Here is a 19982-nt window from a genome sequence, read left to right on the forward strand (position 1 = left end):
AGAGATGTTTTCATGGTTGTTTCCCAACAGAGAGTTGTTTTGAGTGGGGAGATGTGCCCGGGGCAAAGGAATCTCGGTTGTTCCCCTTACCTTGGACCATATCAAATAATTTCTCCAATAATACCAGGAAACCGGCCAGACAGTTTTTTTAAAAAAAAATTATCACCCCCATGAGACTCTAAAGCTCCGTCTTCTCTGCGAGTCTCAATTGTAAGCATGCTGGGGGGGGGGGGGGAGGGAGTTCGTTTCCTTTCCCACCCACGCTTCCCAGCAGAAATGGATGTCAGGTGGGTGGGTTGCAATTTATTTTGAGCTTACAGACTCATGCATGCTGGGGGGGGGGGGGGAGAGAAAGAGAGAGAGAGAGGCTTCTACTACAAATTGGACCAGAAGAAGAAAATGAGCAGGTGATTAATTCATTATCTTCTCAATGAAAGCAGTATGCCTCATGACTTCTCAAATTTCATATTCTGGAATGAGGAATGCCAATATTCAGCAATGTATTTCCTTGGGTGTTGGCCAAGCCTAAATACGATTCAAAACCTGTATCCCAAGTTCAACCAGGGTGGGGGTGGGGTGGGCTGCTGAGGGTTACAGCAGTGGTGGGTTCCGGATCCCGTTGCAACCAGTATGCTGCGATGGGGCTGGGCATCCACCACGGGCACGCGGGCTGTGCATGGATGCACACCCACCGCTCTGCGACACTTTAGCTGCTCGGCGGTCGCGCAGGCGCCATACGCAAATGACCCGGTTGGCTTAAATACAGATAAGGAACAAGGGCGGGCGGGTGACCCCCTCGAAAGCATCATTCCGGTATGGTGGCCGCTGCTCCCAGCTGCCACCAGTACGCCCGTACCGGGGCGTACTGGCCGGAACCCACCACTGGTTCACAGGGTTCGAGAGAACTTCTAGCTAAGATTCTGTGCAGTTTATAGAACCCACAAATCCCACTCCTGGCTGGCCCCGCCCACCTCTTCCCGCTCCTCCCAGGAGTCCCCACACGGCCCATTTTGGATGCAGGTAAGTGTAGGATGCGCACGGAGGCTCGGGGAGGGCGAAAAACGGGCCTACTGGAAGTTTCCATTTCCAGCCTCTAGAGGGCCTTCGGAGCCTGGGAGGCCATTTTCGCCCACCTGGAGGCTCAAGGAAAGGCTCTGGAGCCTGGGGAGGGCAAAAATACCCCCCCCAACGTGGTGCAGGAGGCCGAGTAGGCCCACCCACCATGGCCACACCCACCCAGCAACTGGGCAGAGAACCCTTTGCTAAAGATTTTGAAGCCCATCCCTGAGTTCAGCCCCCACCAAAATGGTACTTCTGAATATCCTCTGGTCACTTCTTTTATTTCAACTTGTATTTTATTTATTTATTGAGAAAATTTATATGGCTGCCACAGGTGACTTGCAGAAATGAAACCCCAGGAAGATCCAGACCATGGGTTCAACTGGGAGGCCACTCTTAAGGACCACCTAAGTAAAGGATTTAGGAGCAGCATTTTTTAACGATCTATGGACCTAACGAGCCTATTCAGATTAGGTGAGAAATGAAACCACTCTGGAGACACATATGGGGTCCCCTTAATCAATTTGCTCAGATTGAAGAAACTACTAGGATAAGCCCAAAGGTGCTTTTTCAGGAGTCATCTGGACTTTCTTGGTTTTTCTTTTGAAGACATTTTGCTTTTCATCCAAGAAGCTTCTTCAGCTCTTGCAGGATAGTGGAGGATGGAAGGATATTTCAATATCCTGCCAGAGCTGAAGAAGATTCTTGGATGAGAAGCAAAATGTCTTCAAAAGGAATAAAAACCAAGAAAGTCTAGTTGCCTCCTAAAAAAAACACCTTTGGGAAAACCTGGATGACTGACAAACTCTACAGACTGCTAGGATAAACAGCGAAATGTTTCAAACGAAAAAGACAGGAAGTTGCCATGACTCAACTTCCAGACTTTTTAAAAAGAAACAGATCGTTAAGAAGCTGTAAGTTGCAGAAAAAGTTCTTTCTGCTTCATCTGAGTTAGCATACCTTTCGCCATCCTGACTGGGGAATTCTGGGAGTTGAAGTCCACACATCCTGGTGGCCAAGGCTGAGAAACACTGCACTAAGCATTTCAATAATTCTATAATAATTCTATCTAAAGCTAAGATTAGCTTTCCATATATACTGTAAAAGAAATGGGGCTAATGTTGTTTTTAATGTGGTGCCATATTTGTAGAATTAATTCAGGGTTCCTAAAATATATATTTAGCTCTACCTCGTCAGGGTTTTTTAAAAGAACAATTTTCATATTTCAATGTAAATCTGGCTTTTACTAATTGGATTTACTAAAACTCTTAACTTTATTGACTATATGCCCAGGGTGTGTTGCTTTTATTTATTTATTTATTTATTTATTTATTTATTTATTTATTTATTTATTTATTTATTTATTTATTTATTTATTTATTTATTTATTTATCTATCTATCTATCTATCTATCTATCTATCTATCTATCTATCTATCTATCTATCTATCTATCTATCTATCTATCTATCTATCTATCTATCTATCTATCTATCTATCTATCTATCTATCTATCTATCTATCTATCTATCTATCTATCTTGTATGCCACCCACTCCCGGAGGACTCCGGGCGGCTCACAAAAGACAAGGGAAAGGGGGGAACAAGACAACATATTAAAAACAAAACCAACATTCACAATTTCTATGGAGGTAGATGCTTCTCAGCTCCCCCCAGCTTGCTGAAACAGCCAGGACTTGGTGGCTTTGCGGAAGGCCGGGAGGGTAGTAAGGATCCGGATCTCAACAGGGAGCTCATTCCAGAGGGCCGGAGCTGTAACAGAGAAGGCTCTCCCCTGGGGAGTCGCCAGCCGACATTGGCTGGCAGATGGAATCCGGAGGAGACCCAACCTGTGCAATCTAATTGGTCTGAGAGAGGTAATATACACACTTCTCCAACTCTCCAACTGTGCATTTTTCAGGTAATGCCTTCGTTTTTATTACATTATTGCCACGGTGGCCACTGCCGCACCCCCTCCCACCTAGCAGTAGCTACCTTTGGTCCCGCCACACTTGTGCTGCAACAGCTCCTTACACACTTACTGGCCTGCTTGTGACTTGTGACTTTCTGCTGGCTTCCCCATCGACTTTGCTTGCTGGAAGCTGTCAGGAAGTTGCCAGGATGTCCTTACTACATGACTCATGATCCTCGCTTAATGACAACAATGGGGGATTGCCATTGCTAAGCAACGTGATCACGTGACCTCACACTTTTCGACTGCATTGCTTAGTGACAGAAATTCTGTGTCAAGTACTGAGGATCTAGTAGCTGCCACCTGATGTAAGATTGTAAGATGTAAACTGATGCAATGAGGATGAATCAGCAACACAGGTATAGCCAGTTTGAGACCCTGGTGGGGTCCACACAAGTCATTTACTCTTTTAAGAGGTGTCTATATATAAGTGGCCATCTTTCTCATCATGTATCTCATTTCTCTCCTTGTGTCCGTAGCTGAGTGGTAAGGGATTTATCTACCATGTGTCTGTAAATATGTATATATAAACCACTGTTAATTGTCTAAAGGCTCTGTGTGCTGTGTTTTGCTCCTGGGTTTATCTCATAATAATAGTCATACTGCCAAAACTCTGACATTCTGGCTCCAATTACCACTGTTAAGTGAGGATTCGCTGTATTATTACTATTATTAAATACAGCCACCCTTCCATTTAGCCCCAATATCTGCGCTGCTGACTTTCTCATCGGAGCTGTCAAGCCATACTAGTTATTTACCTTGTATAAACAGGAAAAGTGAAGTCATATTACTTACTAGACTTGCTAAATCCAGAAATGCATTCTTCCAAAAACTCTAGGGTAAGGTGGGGTTCGTTAGCTGCCAGAGTCTTACTAATGGAGACAATGAAAAGAGTGTTGTTTGCAGGGATACAGAGACCTGACGTTTCCAGTAATTGGCCTTCAATCTTTAAATTAAAAGTACAAGTTAAGGCACAGAGAAGATTATAGGCCGCAGACCTGCAACAAAAAATAAGGAATGCGTTAAAAAATGTTTCCTTGGGGAAGTCCAGAAAGTCTATGTTCAGAGACCTATTTCATTCATTCATTCATTCATCATTCATTCATTCATTCATTCATTCATTCATTCATTCATTCATTCATTCATTCATTCATTCAATTTCTATAGCTGTCCAACTCAACTGATTTCTTAACATTGATATCAGCATATTTGGCTTCTGACACCCACCCACCCCAATCGACTCAAGAAACGTATTTGGTCAGCCCTAGGAAGCTCCCTCCATTAGGGGGTGATGAAATCTACATCAAACTAACAGGTGAGAGATTACAGGTAATCCTCAACTTACAACAGCTCATTTAATGACCATTCAAAGTTTCAATGGCAATGAACAAAAGCGACATGACTATTTTTCACTGCAGCTTCCCCATGGTCACGTGATCCAAATCCAGGTGCTCATATTTATGACGGTTGCAGAGGTCCCCAGGCTCATGTGATCACCTTTTGTGACCTTCACTTCACCAGATTCACTTAACAGCCATGTTACTAACTTTTAACAACCACCGCGATTCACTTAACAACTGTGGCAAGAAAAGTCATAACATGGAGCAAAACTCACTCATAGCAACAGAAATTCTGGGCTCAACTGTGTACGTGAGTCAAGGACCCCCTGTCATATCATTCTAAGAAAAACTCCATGCTCTGTTTTAGATGATACATACAAGCACTTTCCTTGGCATTACCTTAAAACAGCCTTTCCCTCCTGGGGAGACGAAAGAGCGAGTGTGTCTGTGTGAGAAATGTCTCTTTTGAAAGGTGCCAGCAAACCTACCTGCTTTTTTTTTTAAGTATTTGTATTCAGTAGAATAAAGACTTTTAAAAATATACTAACTGATTAATCAGAGCCAGCGTTTCAGTTCATCAAAATGCTTTCAAACTGGGCAATCTGACTTGAGCCATAAAAATCAATGAATGGGATGCATGTTCCCCTCCTGCTTTCCCAAAATACACTTTACAGAAACAGTTTTCGGTGAAAGGAAAACAAATTATGCACAGGTAGTCCTTGACCTACAACAGTTTGCTTAGTGACCGTTTGAAAGTTACAATGGCACTGAAAAGTGTGATTTATGACCGGTTTTCGAACTTATGACCATTGCAGCAGCCCCGATTTACATTCGGATGCTTGACAACTGACTCACATTTATGACGGCTGCAGTATCCCAGGGTCACATGATCCCCTTTTGCAACTTTCTGAGAAGCAAAGGCAATGGGGAAGCCAGATTCCTTTAACAAATGGGGCACAAAAAATTGTAAAATGGGGCAAAACTAAATTTCTCTCTTAGCAACATAAATTTTGGGCTCAATTGTGGCCATAAGTTGAGGACTACCTGTAATAGGGAGAAAAAGGCAAGGGGAAAATAATCAGCCTCAATATCGAGTTAAAGAAAGCAAAGAATCTGGAAGAGGAAAAAAAATCCAGCTATGCAGAGCAACACACTTCTAGTTTCTATGCAGGTAGTTCTCGACTTACAACCATTTATTTAACGATGGTTCAAAGTTACAAGGACACAGAAGAAACTGATTTATGACCAGTTCTCACACGTATGACCATTGCAGCATCCCCAGAGTCACGTGAACAAACTTTAGGGGCTTCATAACTGGCGTATATTAAAAGACGGTCACAGCATGTTTTGAGATTGTTATTTTCAACCTTCTAGGAAGCTTCTGATAAGCAAAGTCAGTGCAGGAAGCCAGACTGGCCTTATATGTAGGTTTCACTTAACAGCTGTAGTGATTCGCTTAACAACCGTGGCAAAAAGGTCATAAATGGGGCATGGCTCACCTACCAACTGCCTTGCTTAGCAATGGAAATTTTGGGCTCAATGGTGGTCGTTAAGTCGAGGACTAGCTGCAGCTGGACTCCTATGAAATGAGGCCTCAAAATCCCTCCCCAAATGAAGATGAGACGTACCGTAGACTTGGGTCTGAGCTCCCTAGATTAAGCAGAGCGATGTTCAGCAGGGTTCCTGGCACATCCTTGGGACGGATTTTGGTATGTTGGGGTATAGAGTCGGGCTGGGATAATTCCCATCGTGTCCGTATATGAATGATGGACTGTACAATAGCTTCGCACTCCTGGTGCATGAAAGTCAGAGGGGTGCCTTGGTTGGCAATGGTTAAGGTGAACTGGTTCTCATCCACAAGGCAGATTTCTTCTATTTCAGAAGCGTAGTAAATGTCATTCAGGAACACGGTCTGGCCCAGGACTCTGGTGCGCTCAGCTGAAGTCACTTGGACAGCTGTGGAGCCAACCTGTGGAAAACAAGCATTGAGTTTGAGTGGGAGAAAAAAATCCAAGGCGCCCCAAGTAGCATCAACTATGGCAGGGGTGTCCAACGTGGCAACTTTAAGACTTGTGGACTTCAACTCCCAGAATTCCCCAAACAGCCGTTCTGGGAACTGAAGTTCACAAGTCTTAAAGTTGACAAGGTTGGACACCCCTAAGTTATGGGTACTCCCTTACAGAGAAAAAAAGAGATTCCCCCCCCCCCGTTCCCCCTCCGCAATAGACTTTAATTTTCTTTTGAAACGTTTTGAAAATGGCAGGATAGCAACCAATATAATAGGAAAGGACATTTTTTATTATTACAATATTTATAATCAGCTGGAATCCAAATCAGTTCTTCTTAAGTAGGGGTGTCAAACTTGAGCCTATTATGGGCCACGTTTGCCCTTGGGGGGGCTGGAGTGGGCATGGCCTGGTCATCGCGGCCAACTGGATGGCAATAGCAATAGCAATAGCAGTAGACTTATATACCGCTTCATAGGCCTTTCAGGCCTCTCTAAGCGGTTTACAGAGAGTCAGCATATTGCCCCCAACAATCTGGGTCCTCATTTTACCCACCTCGGAAGGATGGAAGGCTGAGTCAACCCTGAGCCGGTGAGATTTGAACCGCTGACCTGCTGATCTAGCAGTAGCTTGCAGTGCTGCATTTAACCACTGCGCCACCTTGGCTCTTGGATGGGTGTGGCCAAGCACCCCTGTTCTTAAGGGTCAGGGTTTTTCAAGTAGAAAATACATGACTATTTCATCTGACTTACTACAACTAGCTAATAAGTTAAAGAATAAGCAATGAAAGTTATGCAAAATGTGTGCAAGGAATTTGTATAATATTAGGTCAAGACTGTCCAGTTGTGTCCAACTTTAGGGCACAGTGCTCATCTCTGATTCTTGGCTGAGGGAGCCAGCATTGCCCGGAGACATTTTCTGTGGTCATGTGGCTAGTATGGTATATGCCAAAAGTACACGGTTTGCTGTTACCTTCCCACCAAAGTGGTACCTATTTATCCACTCGCATTTTCATGCTTTCAAACTGATAGGTGGGCAGGAGCTGGGGTTGGGGCAAGGACTGGGAACTCAACCTATTGTGTGGCACTCGGGTCTCAGACCTGGGCTTTCCAGCTGATACGCTCAGTGTCTTTAACCACTGAGCCTTCACACCCCTTCTCATGTATATTATGCTTGATTAAGTGTGCTGCAGCTGCCAAAAAAGCCAACACAGTTCTAGGCTGCATTGACAGAGGGATAGAATCAAGATCACATGAAGTGCTAATACACTTTATAAGGCCTTGGTAAGGCCACACTTGGAATACTGCATCCAGCTTTGGTCACCACAATGTAAAAAAGATGTTGAGACTCTAGAAAGAGTGCAGAGAAGAGCAACAAAGAGGATGAGGGGACTGGAGACTAAAACATATGAAGAACGGTTGTAGGAATTGGGTATGTCTAGTTTAATAGAAAGAAGGACTAGGGGAGACATGATAGCAGTCTTCCAATATCTCAGGAGTTGCCACAAAGAAGAGAGAGTCAAACTATTCTCCTAGGCACCTGATTGTAGAACAAGAAGCAATGGGTGAAAACTAATCAAGGAGAGAAGCAACTTAGAACTGAGGAGAAATTTCCTGACAGTTAGAACAATTAATCAGTGGAACAGCTTGCCTCCAGAAGTTACCCCAACACTGCAAGTCTTTAAGGGGTTGGACTAGATGACCTCCAAAGTCCCTTCCAACTCTGTTATTCTATTTTATTCTAATCCTGGATTTAAGTTCACTCATCTTAAAGTGGCCATGATTGAGAATGTCTATGAAAATTCTCAGTCATCCAGGTCATGGTTTGTCTCCCAAAGGTGCTTTTTTCAAGAGGCAACTGGAGTTTTTTGTTTGAGAAGCGAAACGTCTTCAAAGAAAAACCCGAAAGTCCAATTGCTTCTTGGTTGAGAAGCACTTACTGCAAGATCCCAGATTGGGGAAAAGCTGCTGTAAATGCCGAACATACAGTAAACCAGAGATCGAAAGCACGGGACTTACTTTAATAGAAACTTTGGTGTCTTTGTGGGCCAGTTTGAGGGCATTGTGGAAAACTTTCAAGTCTTCTTCCAAAGCCAAAGTGGCCGCTGGAAGTTTCTGTTGGTCGTGGTCTATGTGCTCGGCCAATTTCCCAGGCGAGTCAATGAAAATGAGCCTCTTGCTGCCTTTCAGGCCCGTCAGGAGTCGCTCGTGGTACTTGGTGTACTCCCTCACCCACGAGTTGCAGTTGTAGATGAAGACGGCAGAGACATTTTCGTAAGCGAATCCCGGGAAAACTACAAACCACTTGGACAGGAAGTCTGTCTTGAAACGGTTGCTGGGCCCGGCGTGAGTGAGGTCCACTACGATCTCATATGGCTTGGCGTAGTAAGGCTTCAGCGTCAGCAAAACGTGATATATCAGCAAGTCCCCATTGATTTGGCCGGTCTTAAACCTAGATGGGGGGGGGAGATAAATCACAATTATACAATTGCTTATAACACAGAAAATAAATAACAACGGAAATTGATTTATTTTTGAATGTCTAGGTTAATTTAGTAAAGTGATTGTAAAGAGGTATGTAGGATACAACACAGTAATCTGTCCTTTTGGCATGCCTGATGGCAAAAAGAAATGTCTTGGGCCACATATAAAATATCTGATATATAGTAGTTAATGTATATAAATCACATAATAATGTTAGAGGTTTATAAATCTTGTGGGGCCACATTTACTAGCTGTCCATGTGGGACATGTGGGTTGCGGGTTGGATATGCTTGGGCTGGAACCAAAACAACAATAATACAATCATATACACTAAAACCTAACACAACATATACATATGGCACAATTGATCCCAGAAATAATAATTCCATGCCTGGTGCTGAGAAACACACATATTCATGTTCCAAGCTGCTTGGAAACCATTTTTCACTCAAAATTCTTATGAATGTCTAGGAGGTTATAAATAAAGATAACTATCAAGAAGAAGTTACATGCTCCAGAAGTAGAATTCCCCAACCTGGTACCTTCTAGATTTGCTTAAATATAATTCCCAACATCCTCAGCCAATAGAGGTAGTCTTCAACTTACAACTGTTCATTTAGTGGCTTTTTGAAGTTACAATGGCACTGTAAGCATTTTTCACACTTACAACCGTTGCAGCATTCAGATGCTTGGCAACTGGCTCATACTTAGGACAGGTTCAGTGTCTCGTGGCCATGTGACCCCTTTTGGACCTTATAACAAGTGAAGATAGCAGGGAAACCAAATTCACTTAACAACCATGTTACTAACTTAATAACTGCAGTGATTCCCTTAACAACTGTGGCAAGAAAGGTTGCACGATGGGGCAAAACTCACTTAACAACTGTCTTGCTTAGCAACAAGAATTTTGGGCTCAATTGGGGTCATAAAGCGAGGACCACCTGTAGACTACTGAAGGTGTACTGAACTACCAGTTCCCAAGGGAATGCAGTCAGTCAGGTGAGATTCTTGTAAATTAGGTGTTCAATAATAAAGAAAGTACACTGGATTATTCATGGAGTCCTTCTAGTCCTTTGAACTTCACATTAGGAAACAATGCCTTAATTTACAAAGGACAACATGATATCTTGTAGAAGGTGCTTTAAACATTTCTAAGGGCTACGTAGTCCACCTTATTTGGCAGAACTTTGCTACCTTAGCTTACCTTGGGAAAAGCTAAGCAGGCTTGGTTCTGGTTAGTGCAATGTTGTCAGCCTTGGCAACTTTAAGACTTCAGCTCCCAGAATTCCCCAGCCAACACTGGGGATACCAGCAGGAAATCCATGTAATGATCCATGACTTAAGGTATTTGCACCTTATTTGTTATTTGTCTTATTTTTAAAAAGTATGTTTGAAAGCAAAACGGTCAATTGAAAGAGTCCATTGGATTGAAATGGGCGGATGTAGAAATAGGCATTTCTATTTAACTGCATTGCAAATGCCTATCATATAGAAATGATAGGCATTTGCAAACATGGATTTCAAACCTTTCATTAAACAGATGGGAACACACAATAACAATGTGCTTGAAGAACAAACAATCCAAATTCAAATTCTCTTGCAAAGCAAGGTGGAAAATGGCCTTTGGGGTTTATTCAAGAGAATTTGACAAAGAGGGCTTAGGGAAAAAGGGCTGTCAAATTTGATTTCACTGAAATCAAATTTCAGTGAAATTTCACTCAGGGTTGTGCTTAACCCCGGGGCGGGGGGGGGGGGCTGGGCTGGTGTGCGGCTGTGGTCAGGGTGGGTGTGGCCAGCTTGACGTCACTTGTGTCAGGGGCGCCTGTGATAGCCCATGCATTCTGCCGGTGAAAACAGGCTCCTGAGCTCCGTTTTCGGCTGCGACGGCTTCCCGCAACTCTCCTCCCGCGGCCCACCCAAGCTCCATTTTCGCTGCCAGAGGCACCACAGGCCAGCGTGGCACTCAGGTCTCGAACCTGGGCTGCTGGCTTTCCAGGTGACAAACCCAGCATCTTAACTGCTGAGTCACCACGCCTCCATTATTGATCCTAAAATCTCAACATATCACTTTGCTGTTCATCTGAAAATCTCTATGATGACGCACACACATGCAGTTTTTCCACAAAATTCAATGATGAATGCAGAACTTCGTCCAGAAGAAATAACAACAAAAGAATGATTCCATCAATGATTCAAAAATTGGGCCCACTGGACATTGTCAAACAAACCGGAAACAATCTCTCAGAACGAGTTCCACATGAAATCCCTATTGAATCGTGTAGTCTGCAAATGTTCACATTACGCCCATGCTTAAACATGAGAATGAGGTCACTTATAAGACCAGTGCTGTTGTAATTAAGTTAACTATTGGTATTTCATTTACAAGCCTGGCTATTTAATGAGATAATAATTCAGACGCTTAATTTGCTGGGAGCTGAAATGTGGTGTCGTGCTACTTAATTGGATGTGTCCAAAAGCATCCAAATGATTAGAAGGAGATGAGCAGAAATATTTAGATACCTTCAGGATATCAACAAGTTCATTTAAAGCAGTTCTTCTAACCTAGTTTTAAAAGTTCACTGTTGTTTCAGGAGGAAGGTAAGATCTTGAAGATGTTTAATGCAACAGATATTAACCAAATCTGGATTCCAAATCTGGAGGTATATGTAGTACATTAACACTGGAATAGTTGACCGTCTTCCTGGATATATTTTTTTCTTACAGGTTAAATAATGCACTCAGAATATGAAATAGTTCTAGGATTAGAAAAATACTATTGTCTGATTAATCACAACTGGGGTGTAACGCTTTTAAATGTATTTTTGCGGCCACAGCTGGATAAGATCGGAAATTTGTTTGGAAAGATTATTATCATTAATAAGATTCAGAGAACTCATCTAACAAAAATGTACTCTCATCTTTTCCTGGCTCTTTCCAAAGTATTTATTCAGAGGATCTTATCATTTCGGGTCTTCTGGGGTGCACATATATTTGTCTGTGTATGTATGGCCCATCTCTGTGTGCAAAGGTAGATAACAGTGTGTGTGTGTGTGTGTGTGTGTGTGTGTGTGTGTGTGTGTGTGTGTGTGTAGACAGAGTTTATATATATAGATAGATAGATAGATAGATAGATAGATAGATAGATAGATATAGATATATAGATATAGATATAGATATAGATATAGATATAGATATAGATATAGATATAGATAGATGATAGATGATAGATGATAGATAGATAGATAGATAGATAGATAGATAGATAGATAGATAGATAGATAGATAGATAGATAGATAGATAGATAGAGGCGGAGCCTGGGCTGTCTGTTAGCTCTCAGATGGAGAGTCAACAGCCCCCAGGTCTGGAGGGGACTGATGAGGAAGAGGGGGAAGAGCTGGGTCCAGTTCCTGGCGCACAGATGCACAGAAGGCAGAAGAGAGGAGAGCAGTGGAAATCCGTGGGCCGATTCTGGGGAAGGGCCACCGCTGGTTAACGAAGCGCCGTTCTAGCTCTGGGGATAAAAGGCAGGGGGCGGAGATGAATAGATGTGGCAGACAACTATTCATCTTCCGTCCAGCTTTGTTAGCCTGCGTTGAGAGAAACTTTTGCTGGGACTGCCGGCACTCCTAATTAAAGGAATCTTTGAGTTGACTTCAGAGGGTTTTTCGTGTTTTGGGAGCTACGTCAGAACACCCTGACTAAGCAGGATCAGGTCTGATTAATGCTTGGATTGGAAATACTAATGCTGCAAGCTAGATTGGGAAGTAAAAAATAAAATAAAAAACCCCAAGAGACATGGCGAACCACTTCCATATTGTTGCCAAGAGAACTAGAGACCCATGTTCATCAAAATGAAACCTGGATAGACCGTGATTAGGAAATCACCAGGAAATCCCAAGACGGCTAGACCAGAAATTGCAGAGACATTTTGGAAAAGGGCAACGACAAAGCACTTCCTCATTTTTGCCAAGAAAATTACATGAAGATGTTCATAAAGTCAGGAGTTGAATGAACGTGACTCATACGGGAGACCTTATGGTTGAATGTCAGTTCTATATGGACTTACAACAGAGTAATTTCTAACTGTATTTACTCCTCTTTCCCAGAGCAAAGTATCCATAAATGATCACCACAGGACTGGTGAAATTCAATCCCACTCAATGTAGCTACAATTTTGTGGCATAAAACCAAACAAAACCCCAATATTCTGAATCAATAGCCTATACTTGTCTTTTTTAAGGAGGCTACTTCTAAAAGTTACCCCAAAGATCCTACATTTCTTCTTCTCCTTCCATGTAACAGCTGGACAATCTGTTGGTTTAAATATAATACTGTTGGTTTACCTTCCAATGGATGCCACATATTCAATACTCCTATTTATTTATTTATTTATTTATTTATTTATTTATTTATTTATTTATTTATTTATTTATTTATTTATTTATTTATTTATTTATTTATTTATTTATTTATTTATTTATTTGTCTTGTATGCTGCCCACTCCCGGAGGACTCCGGGCGGCTCACAAAAGACAAGGGAAAGGGGGGAACGAGACAAAGACAACATATTAAAAACAAAACCAACATTCACAATTTCCGTGGAGGTAGATGCTTCTCAGCTCCCCCCAGCCTGCTGGAACAGCCAGGACATGGTGGCTTTGCGGAAGGCCGGGAGGGTAGTAAGGGTCCGGATCTCAACAGGGAGCTCGTTCCAGAGGGCCGGAGCTGCAACAGAGAAGGCCCTACCCGGGGAGTTACCAGTCGACATTGACTGGCAGATGGAATCCGGAGGAGACCCAACCTGTGCGATCTAATTGGTCTGAGAGAGGTAATCGGCAGGAGGCGGTCTCTCAGGTACCCAGGTCCGATGCCATGTAGGGCTTTATAGGTAGCGACCAGCACCTGGAAGCGGATTCGGAGACTAATAGGTAGCCAGTGCAGCTCGCGGAGGATAGGTGTAAGGTGGGTGTACCTTGGTGCACCCACAATCGCTCGCACGGCTGCGTTCTGGACTAATTGGAGTCTTCGAACACTCTTCAAGGGCAGCCCCATGTAGAGCGCATTTATCCAGATCAATTCTACTTGGGCAGGAAGCTAACTAACTAACTAACATTGAGAGCTACTTTGGCATAGTGTTGGCCTAGAAATAGGGAGATTGTGAGTTCTAGTTCTGCCTTAGGCATGAAAGCCAACTGGGTGACCTTGGGCCAATCATCAGGAGACTGTGAATTCATAAAAGATACCTTGGTAACTTTGGGCCAGGCACTCTCTCTCACAGGGTATTGTTGTGGGGAAAGTAGGAGGAGGTAGGAGTATTGTGTGTGTTGAATTATTTAGAAAAATAATAAAGGTGGGATAAAATAAATCCTCAAGATGAAACTCAAAGACTTTGGCTACCTAATGAGAAGGAAGGACTCCCTGGAGAAGAGCCTAATGCTGGGAAAGATGGAGGGCAAAAGAAGAAGGGGACCACAGAGAATGAGGTGGCTGGAGGGAGTCACCGAAGCAAAAGGCGTGAGCTTAAATAGACTCCAGAGGATGGTAGAGGACAGGAAGGCCTGGAAGAATGTTGTTCATGGGGTTATGATGGGTCAGACATGACTTCGCAACTAGCAACAACAAAACAACGAACAAATAAACAAAATATATAAGGACAAGGTGACATGCAGAATTCTCTTTTTTTTGTTGGTTTAGTATTTTAAAAAAAGGAAACTGGACATAGTGCAACCATCCTGGCATTATCTCAACCATACAAAAATGAAGTATAACCCAAATATCTTACGTGCTAAGCATACATTACTAATTACTACACCTATTTAACATGCAGAATTCCTCAAAACCTGACATTTCTTGGCCTCAAGTTAGTAGAATGTATATAAACTATAGCCAATTACCTCCCACAGACCCATTAGATCTCACAGGGTTGGCTTCCTCCGGGTGCCATCTACCAGCCAATGCCACCTGGCTATTACCAGGGGGAGGGCCTTCTCTGTGGCAGCTCCGGCCCTCTGGAATGAACTCCCCGCAGGGATTCGGACCCTCACCTCTCTCCAGGCCTTCCAAAAAGCCGTCAAAACCTGGCTTTGCCGGCAGGCCTGGGGGTGATGAGTTCCCTCCCCTCTCGACTTGTATGGTTGTGCGATTGTTGTCGACTTTTATTATTTGTATTTTGTCTTTTATGTTCCCCCTTTTTTTCCCCTTTGAATTGTTCGCCGTCCTGAGTCCTCCCGGAGAAGGGCAGCATACAAATAATAAAATACCAATACCAATACCAATACCAGCATGTTATAGGGATGGCCACATTCATCTATTTAACTGCTGAGAATCGGAATAGCAAAAGAGAAAGGGACCTGGTGCTAAGCAAACACAACTAAAACTGAGCAAAAGAAAAGGCCTTTGACACAAGCCCCCGAGATGTTTTTGTGCTTTATTCTGCAATCTTGACAGCAAATTTGGGCAGAATGGCGATGGTTCCTCCTCCACACCTTCCCCTTTTTCCTCTAACACATCACATTATGCTTACAGCAGAAAGGAAATGTGTCATCTTTGTGGTTTAGTTTTCTAAATGGAGAACTAAACACCATGTTTAAGATGCACGTTCACTTTTAATATATAAAAACAACCCCAGCTTCCAGGCAGTGCCACAGGGTAAGACAGAGAAAAGTACCTCTGTGTTAGATTATCACCGATTTGCACAACAAGACTTTCTGCTGACATCTTCCTCCTGCAGGTAAGTCTGCATTATTATTTTTTTACATCAGAGCGGTGTTCCAATATTTGAGGTGCTGCCGCAAAGAAGAGGGGGTCAAAGCTATTCTCCAAAGCACCCGAAGGCAGGACAAGAAGTGATGGATGGAAACTAATCAAGGAGGGAAGCAACCTAGAACTAAGGAGACATTTCCTGACAGTGAGAACAATTAGCCAGTGGAACAACTTGCCTCCAGAACTTGTGGGTGCCCCATCACTGGAGGTTTTAAAGAAAAGATTGGTCAACCGTTCGTCTGGAATGGTATGGGGTCTCCTGCTTCAGCAGGGGGTTGGACTAGAAGACCTCCAAGGTCCCTTCCAACTGTGTTATTCTGTATTCTGTTATGTTTCCTCCTATATCTTTCAACTTGCTCTGTACCACAAGGAAACAAAAAGCCTCCCGCTGAGATTGGCTGAGACTCAATGCAGGAAGCTTGTGGAAAAAAGAAAACAGGGCATGCTCCTCATTATATCTTAAAGGTTATTAACACAGGAAAAGAGAGAGGGGGAGGGAGAGAAAAATGCTTGGAAATTGGAAAGCTATCAGGAACCCGTCAGAGTAACTAGGGCAAACCCAACAAAACATTTTCTCAACAAAACAGACAGGCAGTCAGAGGGAGCTTCGGTGGATGAGGGCTTCTGCCTTGGCTTTTGTCTGCTCAGGGTGAAATTCTGAACTCTACTATCAAGCACCACAATTAACAGAGAGAGCTTTGTGCTGGCAGTGGCATTACTGCACACAGACAGCTCTGTAATAATCAAGGCATGGTAAGATTAGACATCTGCAGATGCTCTCAGTACAATGTTAGTGATCCAACATCTTTGCAGCTCAGTGTTGGAGGGAAAAAAACCCACCAAAATTGGTGTTAACTCAGTGGCAAATATTTACTACACGGTATTATTCTGGTTCTCCTTGTGATATATAAACAGGATGCGCTTTTAGGTGGGGTAGGGAGGAAAAATAGCCAGGCTTCTCCCAGCCCATGTTTTTCAGGTATAAAATCTCACATTGAATCCACAGTATCTCCATCTTGAAGATAATAAAAATTAAAGAAAAGTCTAATACTAACCACCTGAGCCAATAATTTGAGACCTGGCATTTGCCCAGAATTTTAATCAGCAGGTTTATGGATGGTAAAAAAAGGGTCTCAAATCACACACAGAGAGACCAACATAATATAGCAACAAAGATGATTAGGGGACTGGAGGCTAAAACAGACAAAGAACAGTTGCAGGAATTGGGTGTGTCTAGTCCACTGAAGAGAAAGACTAGGGGTGACATGAAAGTGGTGTTCCAATATTTGAACAGCTGCCACAAAGAAGGGATGGAAATTAATCAAGGAGAGATCCAACTTAGAACTAAGGAGAAATGGTACCAATGAGAACCAGAGGTGGGTTACTCCTGGTTCAGCCCGGATGAAGAGATGAGAACAATTAACCAGTGGAACAACTTGTCTCCAGAAGTTGTTGGTGCTCCAACATTGGAGGTTTTTAAGAAGAGACTGGACAACCATTTGTCTGAAATGCTACAGGGTTTCCTGCTTGATTAGAGGGTTGGACTAGAACACCCCTTAGGTCCCTTCCAACTCTATTATTATTTTATTCTATATGATGAGCACTTTAATTCATTTTCTTTGGTCTTTAGGAATGATTTTCTGTAGAAATACTTTTAATGCATAGGGGGAAACAGTCATGGCATTCATTCCAATTTTATCAAAACCTTAGGATTAACAAATAATTTCCATTCCCTTTTTCCCCAAATATCTTAAAATATATTCCCCAAAATATTCAAATAAATTTGAATTATGTACAATCAATCTTACATCTTGTGCTATTTGCTTATATCTTCCTTAGCCTCAAAACATACAGAAATGTTCATTCAATTCTGAATCGTCAGGGTCAAAAATACTAGTTTGGGGAAATCTTGCTGACTGCTGAAAGCCACTGTTTCTCAGCCTAAAACCAGGATGAACTTCAATCCGTTCTAGCTAGCAGTCCTCTATCTTTTAATTTCCTCTATCAACATGTAAATTAAACATACCACTGGCTGCTATGTGATTTATACATGCTTATAGTTAAAGGTTATCTTCAGAAAATTGGCCAAAGAACTAAAGCCAAAACTGTTATAAAACTAAACCCGGTTCTATCATATTGTCTTTTTGCAGGTGATAGATCTCTCATAAGCATGAGGCTGTTTGATCACATGGGCTTAGGATTCCTTCTGGGGATCATCCTTCCATCCCGCTCACAAGTAAGAGTGATGGCTGATTTGACGACAATTGTATATCCTTCAGTTCCCACTTCTCAGCCTCCAACATCAAATTCCAGTCTTACGACACTGGATTCACGGGAGACAGCCACTTACACAACACAGACTTCCACTTCCGAATCTACTGCCAGTGTTAGATCCGAACAACTAACAGAGACACCCACCTCTACAGCCCTAGAATTCTCTTCAACACTTCCAACAGAGGGGCTGCCTTCTAGTACAGATTCTGAACTCTCAACTCTTAGGGTGGATCCAACTAAAACCAAACCCTGTGAAGAAAATTACAAACAACAAATGCTGATTTGCCTGATCATAATTGGGGTGCTTATTTTCATTTGTGTGGTCCTGCTCTTGGTCATCGTTGTTTTGGCAGGCAAACTGACCTACGACAAGAGAAAACAGCTTAACAAGCGTTTTCCGAGGAGTAATGGTGATTTTCTAAGTACCAACAGCTTATGGCCCATTGGATTAGAGACGCTACAGAGGGTGTCCACCGAGAGCCCAAAGCCCCGAGGCCTCAGCCTGGAGAGACCAGTAGAAGGGCCAGGACAAAACGGGGATGACGTCAACAAGAAGCTGGTTAGTGAATTAGCAGATCGACAGAAGCAGAAGGAGATATCGGCAAACACACACAAAACCATCATTACCACTGTTGAAATTTAAGCCTCGCTTGGGACTTCTTATTTGGGAGAGAAGGAAATCTGCGGGCAGATATACTGGTTCCTGGGTGCTGGTAATTTTTCAGGTATTATACATAGTAAGAGAGCATCATCTCAGTCCTGTGAACTTCTCCAGGATGAGGATGGTTTCATTTCAAGCAAAGACTGACATGCAGGAAGAGAGCAGACATGGCTACAGCTGGAGAAAGCAGAGCAAATGATTCCCACCTCTATTTACACTTAATCAGAAGTAGGGCTGAAAAGGTGAGACTGGCTTTACAAATACAATCTTAAATATGCAAGGTCCTCAGATGTTTGTTCTTCCTCCGTTACTAATGAAAGCTGGACCTCAGAGATGCTGTGAGCATATCTATCCACCTCTGTTCACCCCACCTTAGCAGCATGGACACCAATCAGACTAAGCGACAAAATGCCTCCCTTACCTGTTCTTGCATGAAATTTTGGGAGGCGGAGTAAGCCTCTGTGTTGCTTATCAGAGCCCCGCAGGGTCACTGGGTCCTTTCCTGGCCAGCTACTCCAAAACCTTTGTGGGAGGACATGATTTCAACTCCTTATGATCTCTGTCTGTTGAACTGAACGCATAAGTTCCAAGGAAGGAAGGAAACCATTTCCAAATCAATCTCGCCTTCTCCTTTGTACTGTCTGTTGCTTAGGCAGAAACTTGAGCAGGACCAGTAAAAATACACAATGGTTGCCTTGACACGGGCCAACGGAAGAATTGATTTGCATATACATAATAAACTAATTTTAGATTATTCTTATGATTAGATTATTCTTAGAGCGGTGCTTCTCAAACTGGCTGGCTGAGGGAATTTTGAGGGATGGAAGTCCACCCATCGTGAAGTGGTCATGGTTGAGAAACACCAACTTAGAAGGTTATGCCATACCCCACCGTTTGGGTTAATGATTTTGTCTATTCTGTGATTCCAAAAGCTAATTCTTTCTGTAAACAGGTTAAATGTATGATTACCCTGTTTCCCTAAAAATAAGATCTCCCCGGATAATAAGCCGAATTGCGCTTTTGAACGCATGCGCTAAAATAAGCCCTCCCCTGAAAATAAGCCCTCCTCGAAAATATTGCAACACAGCAGCAGCCACGAGGCTTGCTGCCTCCTGCACCTCAAAAATACTGTATTTTTCGGACTATAAGATGCACCGGTGTATAAGACACACCAAGATTTCGAACAGGTAAGAAAAACAAGTTTTTGCCTTCCCCCAGCAGTCCTCTGCAGGCTTTAGCAAGGCTGGGGCAAGGCAAAAAATGCCCCCATTTCTGCCTTACCCCAGTCCTGCTGAAGCCTGCAGAGTGCTACTCGGGGTTGAGGGAAGGCAAAAAAGTCTCAGTTTTTGTGAAAAATGGCTCGTTTTTTTGCCCATTTTTTGCAAAAACGGGGGCATTTTTGCCTTGCCCCAGCCCTGCAGAAGCCTG

General features: G+C 43.0%; 2 protein-coding genes across 5 annotated transcripts in view; one reads left to right on the forward strand and one right to left on the reverse strand.

The window, feature by feature from the left end:
- The window catches only part of NF1 (neurofibromin 1), a 270036-nt gene that overhangs the window by 55387 nt on the left and 194667 nt on the right, over nucleotides 1-19982 (reverse strand). For all 4 annotated transcript variants that reach the window (XM_087717167.1, XM_087717166.1, XM_087717165.1 and 1 more), the window contains 3 exons: nucleotides 8393-8825; nucleotides 5997-6337; nucleotides 3824-4026 (listed from right to left, as the gene is read on the reverse strand). In XM_087717167.1, coding sequence (XP_087573293.1) covers nucleotides 3824-4026; nucleotides 5997-6337; nucleotides 8393-8825 — 977 coding nt within the window. The remainder of the gene's footprint in view (nucleotides 1-3823; nucleotides 4027-5996; nucleotides 6338-8392; nucleotides 8826-19982) is intronic.
- On the forward strand, nucleotides 15387-19310 carry EVI2A (ecotropic viral integration site 2A). The gene is made up of 2 exons (XM_014060156.2): nucleotides 15387-15587; nucleotides 17770-19310. Exon 2 carries the CDS (start codon nucleotides 17790-17792, stop codon nucleotides 18534-18536), a length of 747 nt encoding a protein of 248 aa, XP_013915631.2. The 5' UTR covers nucleotides 15387-15587; nucleotides 17770-17789; the 3' UTR covers nucleotides 18537-19310.

The sequence above is a fragment of the Thamnophis sirtalis genome, unplaced genomic scaffold, assembly GCF_051295495.1.
Source record: "Thamnophis sirtalis isolate CommonGarterSnake01/CBP01778 unplaced genomic scaffold, rThaSir2_p1.2 scaffold_6, whole genome shotgun sequence".
Classification (NCBI taxonomy): Eukaryota; Metazoa; Chordata; class Lepidosauria; order Squamata; family Natricidae; genus Thamnophis; species Thamnophis sirtalis.